This window comes from Trichosurus vulpecula, chromosome 6, assembly GCF_011100635.1.
Source record: "Trichosurus vulpecula isolate mTriVul1 chromosome 6, mTriVul1.pri, whole genome shotgun sequence".
NCBI classification, from domain to species: Eukaryota; Metazoa; Chordata; class Mammalia; order Diprotodontia; family Phalangeridae; genus Trichosurus; species Trichosurus vulpecula.
Genome location: NC_050578.1, coordinates 189,100,672 through 189,121,379, shown reverse-complemented (window position 1 = coordinate 189,121,379; position 20,708 = coordinate 189,100,672). Strand labels below are relative to the sequence as shown.

Sequence of the window (20,708 nt, the reverse complement as noted above, 5' to 3'; positions counted from 1 at the left end):
GCCTCAGGAAGTACTAAGTTCCACCTCTTGGGTATATTATAAAGGGAATTTTTGTTCAGGTATGAATTGAACTAGCTAGCCTCTATTATCCCTTCTAACTCTAAGATTCTGTAATTCAGGGGCAAATATATCACAGCCTTGGTCACTATTTTGAGAGCTCAATAACTCACAGTTATGTTACCCAATGTATTTTTTAATTCTTAAGGTTAAAGAAGGCTTACATGAGATATGTGTTATGGTAGTCCCAAAACTTTGGAGATATCCATGAGAATTATAAGTTTAGAGGACTATAAAATAAGTATACATACTTTCCTGAGCTAGTTGAAACTCTTGGTGTGTAATTTTTCTAGGTGAGTCACCAAAACTGAAAGACTGAAAAAAATTTAGATAAATAAATACTGAAAGTCATTCCTTTCCATGTCACGAGAAGTAAGCAGTTTCAGAGTTCTTATTTTGGCCTGTACTATAACTACAGGGATATCTAGGAATTAATATTTGCTTAAGATGTTTTTATACCATTATAATCTGGCTTTTGAGAAACAATCATTGAACAGAGTTAGGAGGGAAAATAGAGATTGTTGAGTCTGGTTTCCTTGTTCTGCAGAGATAAATTGTATTCCAGAAGAGTGAAACCATTTGGCCCTAGTCAGACAGATAACCAATGGATAATCCTGAATTATGACTAATAGTTCCTCTCTACCAATTCCACTTTTCACTATGCCTAGCTGCCTCTCTTTTGTGTTTTTTTCATGTCAGCCACATTAGCTGAAAAGGTCCAAATGCATACTAGTACTAAATCTCTAAATGTCATATGCATAGAATTCAAGTATTTACTACTTGCACAAGGTAGTGTGGCATGGCGGATAGAGAGTTAGGCTTGGAGCTAGGAAGATCTGAATTCAAGTTCTGCCTTGATACATACTAGCTATGAGACCCTGGACAAGTCACTTTACCTAACAGTCCTCAGGAAACTCTCTTAAGACTCTTAATTTATAGAAAAGGCACCAACCTGCATTGATAAAAAGCATTCCCTAACATGAGAGTTCCTTATGCTAATGAACTCAGAAGTCTAGTATTTATCCCTATAAGGACTATATATGGATATCTCAATTTTCTTCCAAGTTAAAAGGCTAGACTTGGAGTTGAGGGCTACAAAAATATTGCACTTCTGACACTTAATAATGGGAAAGTTACTTAGCCTCTTAGAAGTTAATATCTCAGAAATTTCTGTCTTTTCATTATAGAATTTAATTACCTTCACCATCCAGGAAATATCACTAATTGTGCTTATACTTCCTCCACAAAGTACTTTGTAAATATTAGTCTTATAGAAATGTAAGTTATTACCGCCTTCACTATAATTGTCTTCATAGAAATGTAAGCTATTATTGAGGGTTGAGTGTCTTAAACCATGGAGACAGTCTAATAAGTCAGCACTTTGACTCATTGTAATAAAAAACCCAAGGCCAATATGTTTTGTCTTGTTCTTGTTGTTTCTATGCTCTTTCTCAGAGCCATTGGTGCAAACCCTCTCTACTGTGACTGTAATATGCAGTGGTTATCAGACTGGGTCAAATCAGAATACAAAGAACCTGGAATTGCTCGATGTGCGGGTCCTGGGGAAATGGCAGACAAGCTACTACTCACGACACCATCCAAAAAATTTACATGCCAAGGTACACTTTTATTGACTGCTGATTATACAGAAATTTAGAAAAGAATATTACACAACAAGATATTACTATTCTGTTGTAAAATTTGTATAACCTGGCAGTGATAACATTGTGACTGGTAATTTCTTCCATGCTTATTAACTGGGCCTGAAGTCTGGCCTTTTCAATAACCATAGCAACTGTCTCCTGGGATTTCATTTTGTAAGAAAAAACTAAGTTATTTAAATATGATTCACTTTAATTAAAGAAAAGCTCCCATTATTCTTTGGCAAGTACTAAGCTGTCTTATAAGTTGGGGGAGGGGAGGGGAACCTACAAAACTATTCTGGTTTCTTTTTGTACCATAAAACATCTCCTCCCCGACCAAAAAAATAATCTTCATTCATGTGGCCTCTAACAAACTCTTACTCTTCTACTTTCACCCTTCCACCACTTGTGCCCTGTTTCTAGAGATTCCAGGGCCCTGTCATTTTCTGATACCAGGTAAGGTAATGAATGGATATGCTTATGTCTTGAAATTGAACCTTCTGACTTCCCTAATGTAATCCAGACTTTCCATTTTCAGTCTCTTTTCTCCCTTTGGTGTATGTTTTTGTGAATTCTGGGTATCCTTCTGTATTTAATTTTTTTTGTTACAGAAGAGCCACTAATTGCTTTTTAAAAAACCCTTCTGATGTGCATGACAGGCACTAGAAAAGGTCGATCAGTAAATATCAATGGAACAGCTTGTTGTCAAAAGCGATAGACAGACCACTGTGGGGGATAGAATGACATGTAAAGCATAATCCTGCCCTTCAGGAGCTTGTAAGTGCTAGTGGGGAGAAGAGGAAGACCTCAGCATGTAGATTCTAGAGGCCCAAGTTGGAGGGCCAGCTCTGCTACTAGTTGGCTGCTTGACCTTCAGTACACAGATTCATCTCCCTGGATTTTTCTTTCTTCTTCTTTAAAGTGAAGGAGTTTTGTTACATGGTCTTAAAGGGCCTTTTGGCCCTAAAATTCTAGGAATCTTTAAAAAAACAAACAAACAATTTGGAACCAGAAGCGACCTTGGAGATCATCTGACTGAAGTTCTTCATTTTATAGTTAATGAAACAGAGGCCTAGAGACTGCCACAAGGTCACAAAGGTAGTAAGTAGGAGAGCTAGAATATGAAATTACGTTCTCTGATGCCAAATAATATGCCTTTTACACCACTCTGTGCTTTGAGAAACAAGATATCAATGTCTAAAAAGGTAAATAGCAATAAAAATTGAAAATGAGTTCAAGATAGTAGTACAAAAGTAGTTACTAAATGGATTCTTTAACATTAAATAATTAATACTAAATTAAAAACAGTTGATGCTACAGGCCTTCAATCAACAATCCAACAAAAAATTATCAATTACTATATGCTGGGTGTTATGCTAAGTGTGTGCTAAGTGTGGGGGACACAAAGTCAAAGGTAAAACAGTCCCTGTCCTCAAGGAGCTCATGTTCTAATGAGTGAAATAAAAGGTACCTATACAGAGTGTCCCAAAAGTCTTAGTTCAACCTCAAGCTTTCAGTTTTGAGACTCTGTATACAGGAATACAGAATATGTACAAAATGAATACAAGATATTTTGAAAGAAGAGATAAGAAAAAGCTTCCTGTAACAAGGTAACCAGTGCTTAGCACAGTGCCTGGCACACAGGCACTTAATAAATCTTTATTGATTGGTTAGACTTCTGAGTTTTGAAAGAAACCAGGTATGTCTAAGAAGCAAGGGTAAGGCGGGAGAACAGTCCAGTCATGGAGGTCAACCAGGACAAAGGTAAAGAGACAAGAAGCATAGTGTCCAGTGTGAGGAGCAGCAAATAGACTGGTACCTCTGAACTACTGAATGCATGGGAAGAAATAATGTGTGAGAAGCTTTGAAAGGCAAAGAAGATCCAAGTTATGAAAAGCTTTGCATTCCAGATGGAGTTTGTATTTGATCATGGAGATAATAGGGGGACACTAGGGCTTATTGAGTAAGGGAGATGGCATGGTCATATCTATACTTTTGGAAAATCACTTTGTTGGCTATGTGGAAGATGGATTGGCTTAGAAAGAGAGACCAAATAGGAAGATATTGCAGTAATTCAGGCCAGAGGTGATAAGCTTAAAATAGAGTGGTAGCTGTAAGTGTAGAAGAGACCCATGGAAGAGGAAGAGATGTGACGATAGGAATGTCAAGATCTGGCAAGTGATTGTCTGTGTGGACTGAGTAAGAATGAAAAGTTGAGTTTGATACTGAGATTACAAAGTTGGGTGACCAGAAGGATGATTATGCTTTTGACAAAAATAGGGAAATTCCAAAGGGGGCTGAATTAGAGGGAGAAATAATAAGTTATCTTTTGGTATGTTATAGATATCTATAGAACATCCAGTTTGAAATGGCTGGTAGTATGTGGTGACATGAGACTAGAACCTCAGGAGAGAGACCAGAAATGGATCCCACTTCAGACTTAGATAGTTAGGAATGGCTTTTAGCAAAAGCAAAGAAAAAGGAGGTGACATTTGAGCTGAGTGGTGTAGGATACAACAAAAAGGGGAGAAAGGCAATTCCAGCAGGTAAAATATTGTGAGAAAAAGCACCTAGACAGAGAAGCACAAAAACTATCTGAGAGATGACTGAGGAAATAATCAGGACTTGAGTGGAGGACTTCTGTAGGAGAGAAAAGATGGGAAAGGTGGATTGGGACCAGAATGTGCAGGGCCTTAAATGCCTGAAGACCATTGCCCGCTTTAAAAGGAGAAAGGACAATGACCCAAGACAGATCAGGTTCAATTTGATTCTGGTTATCTTGTACATTAGCAAATCATTGATTTTCATTTGTCTTGTTCTTCAGTCATATCCAACTCTGTGATTTCATGTGGGGTTTCCTTGGCAGAGATACTGGAGTAGTTTGCCATGTCCTTCTCTAGCTCATTTTACAGATGAGAAAAGTGAGGCAAACAGGGTTAAGTGACTTGTCTGAGGCCAAATTTGAGCTCAAGAAGGTGAGTCTTCCTGTCTCCAAGCCCAACACTGGGCTTGAATGATAACAACAAAGCTACAGAATAGATCAAGTTAAAGCCTTCTTTTGATAAAGTGTGAAGCCATATAGATATTAAAGATAAAAGAAATAACCTATTTTGATAGGGCTTTTTTTTTCTATCCAGATTTCAATCCCTTAGTGCCTTCTTTAGAGTTATAGACTATTAGAGCTGCAAGAGTCCTTAAAGATCATCTGATAATCTTAGGATCCAGAGCCAAAAAGGACCTCAGAGGTTACCTAGTCCAACCTCCTCATTTTACAGATGAGGAAATGTCTCCAAATAATAACTTCCTCTGCATATGAGACAAGGGAAATTATTATGCCCTTAGGAACTGCTTTATAGGTCATTTTCTTAGTATTTTTCAAAAATTTGCAAGTAAGTACAATGAAATCTCATAATTCAGACTCCACTGACCTAAAATTTTAGATTATTCCAATAGGAATAGTACCCAAGTTAACTTTTGTAGCACCTATGAAGAAAGGTTTTTCAAGCAAATGAATAATCTAAATAAGTTTGCTAAAAACAGCATTTGAGCCACTTAAAAAATTTTGTTATCATCTTCAGACATTTTGAAGAATCACTTACTTATAAACCATTTAGACAAATTACTCTTATCCATTAGCTCCTGTTCGTTCCCTCTCCCTCTCCCTCTGCCTCTCCCTCTCTCTCCCTTCCCCTCTGCCTCACCCCGCCTCTCTCCCTTTCCCTCTCCCTCCCCCCAATGCTTTTTAGCTGATCTCTTTATCTTCATGCTTGGCTTAGCTGCCAGAGCACTGGATTTATATTGCAGACAGAAAGAACTCAATTTGAATACTACCTCGCATCCTCACTAGTTACGTGACCCTAGCAAGTCACTTAAACTCTCGCAACCTCAGTTTCATCTGTAAAATGGAGTTGAAAGTAATAGCAGATATTTATTTCTCAGGGTTGTTGCGAGGTTCAAATGATCTGGTTTAGAAGATGCTGTCTAAGAATAGGATTTGGATTTCTAGACCCCAGCTGAAGATCAAAGAATGACTAAATCATTGCCAGGGGTGGCATCTACATAAAGAGGCTTGTAAAAGATCATCTGCTTAGAAATGTTGAATGTAATAACTAGGGCTTTAAACTTAAAATGGAAGGGAAGGGAGAAACTTCCCACATATGCCTGCCAAGCAGAAGTATTCGAGAGGAAGCTCCTTGAGGGCAGGGACTGTTTTTGCCCTTCTTTGTATCCCCAGGACTTAGGACAGAGCCTGGCACACAGTAAGCACTTAAAAATGCTTATTAACTGACTGTTGACTGATGAAACAAAAAACCCTGAAATAATAGAGTTTAACAATGAAGGAAGAAGGCAATTATTAGAGGGTCCTGGCAGTTCATAGGAGATGATATTTTAAAAAAAGGTAGCATTAAAAGCATGGCCATAGATACCCATCTTGAAATGGACAAAATATAGGTCAAAAACAAGGGATCTTAACACAAGAAAATAAATTAAACATCCTGGGTATCATTGAGACATGGTGGGATGCGATTCATGACTATGGAATATAGGTTTTAAAGAATATACCTTATTCAGATAGAACACAGTAGATAAATCAGGCGGTGGAGTAGTACTGTATATTTCAAAGATTTATCTATGCAAAGAAATGCAGGAAAGCATAGCAGGGGGAAATGGTGATGAGCATTTGGGCAAGAATCAATGGGAAAAAAACAGAAGTGATGTGATGGTAGGAGTCAGCTACAAGTTATCTGGCCAAAAAGAAGGAAAGAGATAAGTTTGAGAGGCTGCTTAGAAACCTGGCTCAGACTTGCAATGTCCCAAGTGATTAGGGTTTTCCATTATTTGGACTTCTGAAGGAGCTCTTTTTCAGCAAAAAGTTGAACAGTTGACATATTTTCAATTTGCATGAATATTAATTTCATTTTTTAAAGTAATGAGAAAAACTGTTGGTCTGGACCTGATGGTGACTAATAAAAAGCAACTGGTTGCTGAATTAGAAATGATGCATTTGGAAAGAAATGAACATTCCATCTTAGAGTTTATGATAGAAAAGAGCCAAACATAGTCTAATGTGCATCCTAGATTTGGAGAGAAGACAATTTTTTTAAAGTTCAGCAGAAAAATAAGTAAAATTCCATAGCTTAATAGTCTATAGGGGGAGTCAAGGCCAAAGGCCCTCACTAGTACCTGGAGAGATTAGGAAAAGAGTGTTATCTAGTACCATGTTGGTAATACCTACACTGTATTTCACCTTTCTCCATCCACAGCATTCAATTCTAAACATTACATTTTAGCCAATCTAATAGATGTGAGGTGGTAAATTAAGAATTGTTTTAATTTGTATATCCCTAATCAATAGTGATTTGGAGCATTTTTATATGACTCTTGATAGCTTTTATTTCTTCCTCTGAAAACTGCCTATTTATATCCTTTGGCCACTTCAGGATCATTTCAAATAAGTGGGAATGTTTAGCCTGGAAAAGAGATTTGGAAGGGAGTTGGGGAAGATATAATTGTCTTCAGCTTTTTGAAGGATTGTCATGTGGCACGTTTTTTTCTCCTTGATCCACATAGCAAAATTTGAAGCAATGGGTAGAAGTTGCAGAAGAATCATCTTTGCCTATACTTTAAAAAGGAAACACTTATTAATAATTAGAGTTGTTCAGGGGGAGCTAGGTGGCACAGTGAATAGAGCACTGGCCCTGGAGTCAGGAGGAACTGAGTTCAAATTCAACCTTAGACACTTGACACTTACTAGCTGTGTGACCTTGGGCAAGTCACTTTACCCCAATTGCCTTGCCTTCCCCCCTCCAAAAAAAATTAATTAGAGTTGTTCAAAAGTGGGATAGGCTGCTTGAATTAGTAATGGGTTTCATCAGTGAAGATCTTCCATTAGAGGTTGGTTGATGTCTTTTCTATATCAGAAAGAAGATTGGTGCTCAGGAAGAGGCTGAACTAGATGACCTCGGAAATCCCTTCTACCCCTAAGATATTTGTAATTCTGAAATTTTATTAGATTTAGAATTTCTGCTGATACCATTTTTCATGTATACTTACAGTAAAAAAGATATATTTGAAGACAAATTGCTATATTTAAATCTAATTTTAGATTTCTGTTCAGCTAGAAGAAGTCTGTTATTCCTCTGATCAACTGATACTTTTTTATATCTTTGCAGAGGAGTATTTAGTTTGTTTTTGTTTTTAGTGGACTTTTGAAGTTTAGAGAAGATTAGGTATATTCAATTATGTACAATGTATTTAATTATTAGAAATTTTATCAGTGATTTCCTGGGCAGATCATGGTTGAGCTTTGCAACAACTTTTTCCTCACCTCACAAAATAACACCACCACCAAAAAAGAATCATGTAATCAGGCAATCTACAAAGAGCTGCGGCTACAGGTCTCAAACCATAGAAAAGATACTTATAAGGAAATTAATATGAAAAAATAGAATGTACACTATTGTTCTACATACAGTCCCCTCATTTACAGTGGATTAGCAAAACATAAGCATATAGTGAACAACAAAATTTGAAATGCAGAGTATGAAATACCAAAACAAATATCTCCCAGAACTCTGAAAATCTTCAGGCTATGTGCAGAGAATATACATAATGGAAGTAGATCAGAAGAAGAAAGGGCTCATCATGATGGGGGTGGGTACCAAAAGCCAAGATCCTGTGCCAGCATGAGAATTCCTCCTTCTTATCCAGGCCTTGATGGCTCCAGTGACAATAGCAGTCTAAATACTTTGTTGAGTCATGAAAAATTGTTAGCTTACAACATAACAATAGATTCGTAGGATGTTAGAGGGAGAAGGGAACTTAGAGAACATAGAGAGAGCTCAACCACCTTATTTTTAGAAATGAGAGAACAAGGCCCAGAAATATTCATTGACTGGCCCAAAGTCATAGAGTCCTGGTACTGCAGCCCAGGACTCTAACAATCAGTTCAGAATTCTTTGCATAATAGCATGTGGTCTTCTTTTCATTTAATTATTAGACTTTTTACCAGATTACTAAAGAGTCAGCCTTTAGCCAAAAATGGTGAATCCATTGTTTGTTATTTAGTCATTGAAAGGCCTCTGATTCCTGGAATTTGTGTTAAAAGTTCTAAAGCACTTGGCATTAAATTTATGATATAGTCTTGACTAATAATGACAGTAACTTTAATTCTCAATTCTTTTGCAAGAGACTGGAATATTTAAGTCTGCTTTTCTCTTATTAAGTTTGAATTTTATAGTGAAAATACAAGTGTAGTTAAATCAGTTGGCTCAAATTAGAAATAACTAAAAACTCGTTAGAGATTCTTTAACCTCCCAAGATATTTAGTCCAATTTAGAAACAATAAGCTGGCAAATGTTTGGTCTCTCAGCCAAACTTTCTAACATTTGAGGCTCATTACCTTTGATACAAAAATCAAACTGTGAGACAATCAGGATTTACGCCCAGAGTTAGTTTAGAAGAAATAACTAATGAAAATATTTAGGCATATCCATTATTAGTAGCCAAGAGCAACATCTCTGTAGAGCTTTGTCAATTTCTAATTTGAAATATACAACTATATCGCTCTATCTATATATATCCACATCTATATCTATATAAATATGGAGAGAGAGAGCACAAAATCACATGCAAAATGTAGAACAGATTTTTTCATATTGAAAAAGTACAGCCTTGTAAAAATTTGTAGTCTTTCCATTGTAACTTTATATAAAGGAAATTTACTGTGTTTTGATTGAAACTTAATTGTGATGTCAAAGTTCTTGATAGGCTTATCATCAAAAGTGGTTTCGCAAACATGTGGAGCTTAAAGTCGTTGCTTTCAAGTGGAAACTTCCTTTTAAGTAATTATGTCTCAACATAAAATTCTTCCGGAGTATTTCCCAAGTTGTCTTTGATACAGCTCTGACTTCTATACAAGGACAGTGATAAAATATTTTATTATTTGATTCATGTTTCTGAGGGATGCTTGAGTGAGGACAGACTCCAGGTTATAGTTAGAAAATTTTGGCTGGAACTTTTGGTAATAAATCAAAATAAGATCCTATTCTCTGTGGATGGCAATATTGGTATCAGGTGGATAGCTAGTCATTTGAGTCAAATAAGCAAGCCAGCATATAAGCCGTAATGGATTTTAAGGCCTGATAGGACTTCCATTAAAGATGAAAAGAAATGGCAAAGACAAATTGTTCATCAAAACTTTGTGCCCTTTGAATTATTAAGCCAAACCCATCCCTGTCTGTGGACAATGGGAGAACTTATGCTGCCAGGCTTTCTTAATGCTACTAAATCAGAGCAGTTGGCATAGATTGGACACTTTCACTTCAAGAGCAATGGAAAAAATGTATGTCTTCAAGTGGAGTTTTCCTTTCTCTTCTGTGTATGTTTACCATATGGATATGCTGGTATATGGTGCACTGCTATTTTAATGTGTCTTGAAATCTGTTCCACTCTGATAAGTAGGAAAGAAGGTAAATTGCATGAAAATATATCAGTAAGAGAAATCTGAACCCTTTCCATAGAAGTGGGGGTGGGGAAGATGAAGTTGGCCAAAAATAGTTATTTCTTATAGCCAGCACACTCAAATCACAACTTGTAGAACTTAAAATCATAAAGAGTATTCACTGTGTACATGCTTAACAAAAGACTCCTTGGTCCCAGTTCTGTTCATTGTTGGCCTGATCAGGTACTGTTTTACTGTCATTCATGTATGTTTTTTTGTCCCTGCAGATCAAAATAATTTTATTACTTGAAGGTGCAGAAAGAGAAAGCCAATTGTTTCAAAAATTCCTGAAGAAAATAACATAAATGTCCTTACATTCCTAGAATTTGCTGATTGCCTTCCTTCAGAAAGTTTCTCTATTATACATTTTTAATGGCTTCACCCTATACTTATGTTCCAAGTTTGGACTGTTTTCATCCCTCTAGTTAAATGATCTTAACCTGAGACATCTTCATATTTGCATTTCTAACATTGTCTTCATAAGCCTGGCTACTTAGAAATATATTACAGCATTGCGTTGGGTAGTTATATATTTTGACTCAGTGAGAGCTTTAATTCTCACTAGGATTACAGAGCATTTGATGTAGATTATTGTAAAAGAACTTAGATTTCTTTGAAGATTGTCTCAGGGGCACCTAGGAGGCCCAGAGAGTAGAGCACTAGCCCTGGAGTCCGAGGGACCTGAGTTCAAATCCGGCCTCAGACACTTGACACGCTTACTAACTATGTGACCTTGGGCAAGTCACTTAACCCCAATTGCCCTGCCTTGCCCCCTCCAAAAAAAAGTGTGAAGATTGTCTCAGAATGAATGGTGGCAGGCTCTTAGCCACAACCTGATGAATGAAACATATTACTTTCACTTGTTATGCAGTAGGGAGTGGGGATAAGCAGTAATAATACTACCAAATCTTTCTTTCTTCTTTAGAGTCCATTTCACTGTGCAGTTTGAATTAAGGAATGATAGTATTTATTACCCAAATTGACGTGATGTTTATTAAATTCCCATTATGTGCAAGGCAATGGACTAGGTACTGGGGCTAATAAGAAAGATACAATAAATGCCTACTGTCAAGGAATTGTTAAATATCTAATGGGGGTTTGGAGAAGAAAGACCAGTCCATAAATAACTGGGCATAAATAAGAACAAGAAACACAAATAACTATGAAAAAGTACAAAGAGCTTCAGGCAAAATGACATAAGAAAGTTCAAGAAGGAAAAACAATTTTCACCAATAAATCCCAGGACAACTTTGGGAAGGAAGTGCCATCTGAGAAAGAAAAGGGGAATTTTTAATAGAGATCTGGGAGAGGGCCCATTCCAATATTTGTGTTGGGGAAGTGTATGAGCATAGATATAATAATGGGAAAGGGAAGAACAAGAATAGGAGACAGAGAGTAATTCACTATGATGGGAAAACAAAGTGTAGAAAAGGGAGTAGTAACACAAGGCAGGACAGCCATCCATGTATCTCTCTTCCACTATCCCTAGTCCTCCCAGTTATTTCCAGGTAGTTAAAAGAAAAATAAGGATGTGTGTATATTACCTGTCCAAGAAGAAATGTTAAACTACTCGCTAGCATATGTGTTTAGGAGTATAGAGCTAAATTCTTTCCTACCACTTGTTGGATTGCGCCTTACAAAAAGTATCACTAGAGGGTTTTCTGATATTTGTAAGACAAAGAGACCGCTGAACATATATTACTTCTATGGAGAGAAAAATTGATTTAGGTTTTCAATTATAACTGAGTTTCTATCCATAAACCCAGTGTTTCCATATGCATAAACCTTTTGCAAGTGCAAATAAAAACAGCCTGGAATTAATAATGATGGTGCGAATGACTACCTGGCTGAAGAATTCCAAACAGAAATAACAGCAATAATGTAAGAAGACAGCATGGAATTAAATCACTTAAACTTCCTAAGAATTGCTCAATGTATGTTGAGCTATGGAAGCTTCCTTATCACCTATCTTTCTACTATTTCTACCTCTTTTCCTACCTCCCCGTTTTTATCTTCCTAACTACTAGAAAAGGTGGCACAGAGCTGTAATCTCTGCTACTAGTGAGTCTGAGGCTGATGGATTGCTTGATTTCAGGGTTCTGAGATACAGTCGGGCTAAGTTTGGTGGTTTGTCCACGCTATGACAGACACCAATACGGTAAACCCTCAGGGATCATAAGGTTACCAGGCTGCTTAAAAAAGGGGTGAACCAGCCAAAGTCAGAAAATTTGATCTGGTTAAAGCTTCAGTGCCAGCCGTTGGGTATCGTTGAGATCCAATCTACTTCTAGCCCTGCCAAAATAAGGAGACCCAATCTCAAAAACGACAACAAAAAGTATGTACAGATCTTTGTCATTTATCTAGGGCCTATTAACTACAAAGAACTATGGTATGTATTGGGTGACATACAAAGATAATTGACACATATCCCTTGCCCCCATGTACCTTACAATCTAGCAAGAAAAGATACAATATATGCACAACTATGCAATTCTACCCAATAATTACAATGTGGAAGAAACCAACATGAAAACATGAGAATGATACAGTGTGGTCTGAGGATGGAAAGATCATTTATTAGGGCAGCAGCCATATAAAATCATGGAAGACCTCATTGAGAAAGTGACATTGACTGGACATTGAAGGATGGGTAGGATTTCAAAAGACAGATGGGAAGAGACAGGGATATATAACCAGATAGGCTGTGGATGGGGATATAAAGATAGGGTAAAGAACCAGATAAAGGGAAGAGTCCTAGCAAAGGAATAGAGGATGTAAAATCCTGGATCTTTTGAAGGGATATAAAACATTCCACCTTGAATGGGGCCTAATGCACATAGAGGGGAGCAGTATGATATAAGGATAGAAAGGCAGATTTATGTCAAGTTTAAAGGGAATACCAATTCTATTATCCTAATATATGTATGCTTAATTTATCTTTCCTTGTTATTATACTCCTCATTTAGCTATAATTCCCAAACTGAATTCTTAGTTATTGTTCAGTTCTTTCAGTCTTGACCCCATTTGGTGTTTTCTTGGCAGAGATACTGGGGTGGTTTGCCACTTTCTTCTCCAGCTCATTTTACAGAGGAGGAACTGAGGCAGACAGGGTTAAGTGACTTGTCCAGGGTCATACAGCTAGTAAGTGTCTGAAGCCAGATTTGAACTCATGAAGATGAATCTTCTTGACTTCAGGCCCAGCAGTCTATCCACAGTGTCACCTAGTGGCTGACTTCTAAGAGAGAGCAATAATAGTAGAATTAATGGTTCGTTATTCTGTGACAAGCAGTATAATTTCTTATAGTAGTAGAATTTTTTTAGCTATAATATATGCTGCCAGGGAGAGGAGACTATAAGATACCTCTATACTTAGCCCATACTTTTCTATTTTTGCATGTTGTACCAGTGCCTCTTACCAAAAAGTCCTACTTCAGAGCCCAGTCTGGCCTTAGAGAGGACCTGGGAAGGTTTTTGAAGGCAATGCCAGTCATGTACAAGTTCTAGTAGATGCTACCAACCTGCAAATGCTTCAAGTAGGGATCAAGTGAGTGGTTGCCTTTCTGTGTTCCAAGAAAAAGCCTGGCTGACTTTGGAGAGGTTCTACATTGGAAGATCAGGCCACCAAGTGATAGTGTTTCTGGCCACAGGAACACTCAGAGGCCATCTATGAATGCCCAGGGATATGGTCATTTACTTCGATGGAGAGAGTACACAACCCAGTGAGATTTCACACACACAAACATATAATTAAATTAATATATTTATGCATAAATTATGTTATATTATAAATTTAAATATATTAACTAGTTAAATGGATGTAAATATTTCTTGTATATATTCATATATTATGTATACATAATATACATATATTATATATATGAGAGAAATCTCATTGGGATAGATATTTTCTCCATTGAAGTTATGTGTTGATATATGTGTGTGTATGCTTACATATACATATATATTCTCCTAAAAGATCAGATAGAAACAGCTTTGCTTTGCAATGAAGTTTTTCTTAGAAAAAGAAGTACAAAAACTTCATCCATTACTTATATGTTTCACTTCTAAGAACTTAAGTATACAAAGCCCTTTGGATAAGCCTGCTTGTCACCTCTTTGAAGGAAAGCAGGCAGAAAGTAAAACAGGTAAAACAGTTTTGCCCTTTACTACCCTCACAACATTAAACAATGAGACTGTCTGTGTTTCCTAAGCAAAGATGATTCTTCTTATCTGCTCTCACAATTAGCATGTGGTACAAGTTGTTTTCCCAGTGGAGGTGATGAATTTGCACTTATTCATCCAATCTCTATCCCCTCCTCCAGCCCCTTATCCAGGCCCCCTTGGGACCAATGCATATATTTCCAAGACAGCTGGCCAGGGTTAAGGGTGCAGTCTGTGGTCATGGAACACAGCCACAAAAGCAAACGGGCTCTTAAGGGGATTGAACCTGTGACCTTGGCCCCATTAGCACCAGACATCAACCAACTAAACTAACAACACTGAGTCTTACTTTGACATCAAAACTCCCTACAGTTGTTCCCATAAGGAAGCTACCCAACAGAATAGTTACTTCCTTTGTTGTTTTCTTCCCTCAGTCCTTTACTCCCAGGCCCTCACTTTACAATTAATGAAAATAGCAGAAAAGAACACCTTTTTAAGTATTTCTTTATCAGAGGTACCTGTTTCTGGGGGGAAAGGATTAACTGGAAACCAGGAAACTAGAGTTCTTGTCCTTATTTCATCACTAGCTAGCTATATGAACTTGGGTAATCACTTTAACTCTCTATTCCTTAATTTCTGTGTCTCACAGGATTACTAAAAGTATAGTGCAGCAAAGTGGTGCACTGAATCTGGGGTCAGAGACCTGCAATTGGACCCCAGTTCTACTACTTACTACTCTGTGGCCTTGGGCAAATTATTTCGTTTCTCTGTGCCTTGGTTTCCTCCCCTGTAAAATGATAGGGTGGGATTAGAGGATTTCCAAGCTCTCTTCCAGATCTAAATCTAGCAACCTATAATAAAATCAACTCATGGGTTCAAGAGCTCTCTTTTTAAAAAAGTCCTATGAAATAGAAATCATTATTTCTTGTTTGTGACTTTTATCCATTTTTGATAGAATAATCATATTATATATTATATATATAAAATAAAATAATAATAAAATAATCAAATAATATAATCCCCCAAAGGGTAAAGATTTCTATGATACTATGCAAGGAATCATCTTATTAACAAAGTTTAATGATAATAAAATAGTTTCTCAGCTTATAGCATAAAGAAAAGCTTCAAATATATCTTGAGACTTTACTAATATATGCAGTGAAAATAATTCACTGGTTCTTTAAAGAATGGTGGAAAGTCATAGGAATAAAAGAAGGTCTAGGTAATATAGGTTCTAATGATGCCAAACTATTTTAGGTCCGGTGGATGTTAACATACTTGCTAAATGTAGCCCATGCTTATCGAATCCATGTAAAAATGATGGCACCTGTAACAATGATCCTGTCGACTTCTATCGATGCACTTGCCCATATGGTTTCAAGGTAAGTGGAGGGGAAGGCTCAGGAAAAAGACAATCAAAATAAAGTGTGTGTGTGTGTGTGTGTGTGTGTGTGTGTGTGTGAGAGAGAGAGAGAGAGATACGGAGAGAGAAAGAGAGAGAGAGAGCGCTAGCACATCATGTATGAGTGTGTGTATATGACAGAGACAGAGACAAAGACAGAAGACAGAGGGTAGGGGATAATGAAGAATGTTTTCCCTCTTTGAATCTATGTACTTCAAGTATTGTTTTGTTGATGCTCAACTGTTGTTTTCTTTGATTGCTTGGTTTTCAGGGCCAGGATTGTGATGTTCCAATCCACTCCTGCATCAGTAACCCATGCAAACATGGCGGAACTTGTCACTTGAAAGAAGGAGAAAGGGATGGTTTCTGGTAAGCTGATGTCATGTGTAAACAACCTTCTGAACCTGAAACACTGCAAGAGGAAAAACTAATCAAAAATTGCTTTTACTTTCACATCCCAGATATTAACAGGGAGAGAACCTTGAGAATCTTTTGATAAGGCTACTGTCATTTTGGCGCCTCTTCATGGCATTGAAATGTTAAGAAACTACGGAGTCCTCAGAAATCTCAGTGTGCTTTTTAAAATGAAAATTACAAAATAACAACACATTATGATTAGTCAAGGCAGATCAGGGGATGGCATAGTATTGGTTCCATTATGCTAATTAATAGCTGGCTAGCCCCCTGCTGAAAGTCTCATATTCAGCTGTTGTTTTGTGTATTGCTTTAACAGACAGCATGTAAATGATAAGATGTAAATCCCACTGAAACAGAAAATTAATGATTCATTTCCAAGCTACTATGCCAGTAGATAAACATGCTGTGAGCATTTTTAATCTGGAGTTATTTAATCATACAGTACAATTACTCCAGATGTACTTCATGAATTATGAAATACAGTTCTTTATTAAAGGACTCTAATAATTTCACATAAGAATGCTAATCTACTGCTCAAGCTTGTTAGAAATGCCACTCTTAAAAGAAACATTCTTCATTCCTGCAATTCATTAAGAAATTATCCCTATATTTTCCATCTAGACTGTACCCAAAGATTATTTGGCTACTTAATCAGGATTAAATTGTAAACATTTTATACCACATCAAAGTTGAATTTTAATTAGGACTTGAAGGTCCATAGACAGTTTGTCAGCCCACAAAAAAACAAACTTTTTTTTTTATCTCCCCCAGCCTCAGGTAAAGGGCATCAAAGAGAAGGTAATAGGTTTCTTCTTAAAATCCAAACCAGCTGTTCATCAGTCATGAGCAACCTTACAACAGAATCACAAATTATGTCACAGGAGCCCAACTAGGTATTTGAAAACATCTGGAACATTAGAATACACTTTGCTTGTATTTCTGACTTGCAAATATACCCACACTTTTGACTTTCAAGGACATAGAACCATTTGCCATCATAAAAACAAGCATGATTTTTCCTTTCCCAAAGAGGCTTTTTAGTTTCTGGTTTTCAGGGCATTATTTTAAATTGGTACTTGCAACATGTCATTTAAAGTCATTTAAAACTCAATTTCTACACATTTAAAGGCTCTGTAATTGGTGAATCTGTAATTTTCAGTACGTGAACTCTGAATGTTCAGAAATATAGAGGAAAATGTTTGTTCTTTCCTCCTTTCTGGTTTGCAGGTGTACTTGTGCCGATGGATTTGAAGGAGAAAATTGCGAAGTGAATGTTGATGACTGTGAAGACAATGACTGTGAAAATAATTCCACCTGTGTCGACGGAATTAACAACTACACATGCCTTTGCCCACCTGAGTACACAGGTAGGATTCCTCACACTCACTAACAGTACTACAGGAACAAACCAGGGTGTCTGTTTAAAGCCTCAGTGAGACTAGACAGGGTATGTTGAGTAAAATGTACTGTGGAGATCGGGGAGGAACAACTAGTTATTTTGAGAAATCTGAGATAATGCAAATAAAGAAATGGCTTATGGCTGGTTTAGGGCCAAGCACAAGAAGACCAGGCGAGCTGAAGAAGAAAGGGTCCATGAGCCTAGAGATGTGCCAGTGTGCCTGTACGAGCTATACAGAGCTTTGATTCCCACAAATGAATGGTATTATCAAACAAAGAAGTCCTCCATTGCAAACCAGGCCATTCATATACACACAACAAATGGAAGTTTTGTTTACTCAATCAAAACATAATGACACTGAAAGAACTTACACATGTCTATATATGTTTGTTCACTTACATGTTTGTTACCATCATATCTTCATAAAGTATTATCTGATGGTCCCAATAATGTGGGGAAAATGCCACCAAAATAGAATAGGAAGTATTAGTTTTCCTAGGACTCTCCATCCTGCTCAACATCTTTCTCCTATGAATTTTTATTGGGTGTGTCCATATCTTTGTCTCAGAAAAAATTAGTGTGCCATAAAGTAAGCATCAAGTTTGTGACGTGCCCTATCATGATAGAATTAACCATCCTGCATTGGCTTATAGATTATTTGCTCGGTAATTAATATGAACAGTTATCTCCTTTCCCCAAATGAGCATTATATTTTAATAACCTTATTCCTTAATAATTAATCCAGTATGTAGAAACATTGATATTTATAAGCAAAATTGCACATAATTTTTTAAAGAAAATTTGGAAAAATAGGTTACATTGGGCTTTATACATGATTCCCCAATTACCCGAGAGTTTTTCAAGAATATTTACTTGAAAAACAATTAATATATGATTAAGTATTTTGGTTAGCAAAATGACAACCTCAGGAAATCAAGTTTCACTTCTTTAATTGTACAAATTGAAAGCATGTTAATGTGTGCCTTGTGCCTAGGGATGAGTGTGTGTGTGTGTGTGTGTGTGTGTGTGTGTGTTTCTGATTGACCTGGACAAACAGAAGGAATGACCTGGCACACTTCGATTTTCAAGTTATTTAACCTTTTTTCATTTGTATGACAATTTACATAAGATATTACATGAGGAGTTGGATTCTATTCACGTTTTAAATCTAACATTTTTTGTCTTTAGCATAGTCATTTCTTGTTGGTTTTTCATCTCTAATTCCTTTCTTTTGAGACTTCCTCCTATGTACACCTATATTCTCCAAGCTGTCTTCCTGACACACTCTTATCAGCTCCTGCTACCATCTGTTGTACTCAGAACTGCCTTAAGGATTCTTCATGACACAGTGGGAACTGTTTACCGATTCCTCTAGTTTCTGCTAGGAAACATTATCAGTCACCTGGCTTTTACTGACAGCAACTGTTTCCAACCTGTTTCTTAAATATACAGAAAACTGCCAAATCACTTTTTAAACAAATAACAGCATAGGTTTCTCCAAAAACATAAGGGAAACAAAATGTGGAAGCCTGTCCGTTTGCCATTCAAATTTTCCATTGCCTATTTCACATGACCACGTAGGTTCAGCATGTATGTATAAGAACTCTCAAAGTTATTCTAAAACCAATTTCAATTAGTATTAGCACACTTTGACTAATATTTGATAGATTACAAGTATCAGATTTTTTCAAAGAAATTTAAAAATAAACAAAAGGATGACTCTTTAGAAGTACTCAGGATACGTACAAAGACTGATTTTTTTTACCCTTTTGACTCTGGACCTGGGTCTGTCTTGCTCTTTCCCAGGTAGTTAACCACTATAGAACAAACAACCTTCTGAATACGAGTTGCAACATGTATGGAAGGTTTCTGAGTATGATTTGAAACATCCATAGTGTTCTTGTCCATATGTGAAATGAGCTCATTTACAAAATATCAAACAGCCATCTGCAAAGACTGAAATCAGTGGCACATAGATGCGCATTTAATTATAGGAAAGTATAAATTGGGCCCAAGGGTTTCCATATCCTGCTTCATCCAAGACTGCAGTTAGAGAGGATTTTTTTTAATGTGACTGTATTGTTTTAAATTTAACTTTGGAATGCTGATTAACGAGCATGAGACCTGGGAACAGAAACACTGTTTTGTTCAGGGAATAAAATAATGTTGCCTTTGTTTAAAAATCACTCAAGTCACAAATTGCTTTTTCTTTGAAGGTCTTGCATTTTTTTCCAATGTACCTCAAAGCTTACAGTGAGAGATAAGTGAACCCCACTAAGGAGGAGCAAATAAAACAACATGGAAAATCTTGTAAATTCATATTGCAAAAGCAGTTACTTAGGTATTTTAAGAGCTCAAGTAAAGATCTTAATATAATTAGTAAGATAAAATTCTTAAATAACAGAATAAAAAGCAAACTGACAGGGAAACCATTAGGTACATAACGGAAAACTAAGGGGACATATTCATGGACATATTCCCAACAAAATGAAATACTAGTAAGGAATATTTTCATTAATCATTAGGCTCTATTTATTATTTCCTAAAGCCTCCTGTGATTAAAACACCACAGTATAGTAATGGATTTGTTATAGAATGACATATTTTTCTTTCCCTTTCCAGGAAGTGACAGAATGAGAGAGAGAGATAGATAAATGGATGGATAGATGGATGCAGATTAGATAATTTTACATATGTATGTAATATTTTTTCACTTTCCCCATCTGAGCTGTTCTCTATCTCTACCTATCTAATCTATCTATTTATCTATCAATCTATCCAGTCTCAACCATTATCTGTTCTCATAGTCATGTAGTGCATTGAAAGAAATACTTCTCTACAACTCAGAGTTAAAATCCCTATCCTGAAGGACAGAATCAGTTGCCGTGGAGAATATGATCTTGAAACTGTAAAAATGATACTTAAATCAGGCACTTTGGGATTTAATTCTACCTTGATAAAATTGTTGGCATCAATCTCAAATTAATTCCCAACAACCAAGACATCCCTTGGAGGTAAATCTTCAAAGCATTGCTTAGACAAGATGAGCTAGAAACAAGAGAAAAATGAAATTTGGGGCATGCAGCATCCCCCCCCATGATGTTCTGAAAATTGACACCTTTTCCT

At 36.6% G+C, this 20,708-nt stretch overlaps 1 protein-coding gene across 1 annotated transcript in view; it reads left to right on the top strand.

Annotated features, from left to right (window-relative positions):
* Positions 1–20,708, top strand: part of SLIT2 (slit guidance ligand 2) — a 188,185-nt gene that overhangs the window by 103,927 nt on the left and 63,550 nt on the right. The window contains exons 24-27 of the mRNA XM_036765066.1: positions 1,513–1,676; positions 15,622–15,746; positions 16,038–16,135; positions 17,411–17,550. Coding sequence (XP_036620961.1) covers positions 1,513–1,676; positions 15,622–15,746; positions 16,038–16,135; positions 17,411–17,550 — 527 coding nt within the window. The remainder of the gene's footprint in view (positions 1–1,512; positions 1,677–15,621; positions 15,747–16,037; positions 16,136–17,410; positions 17,551–20,708) is intronic.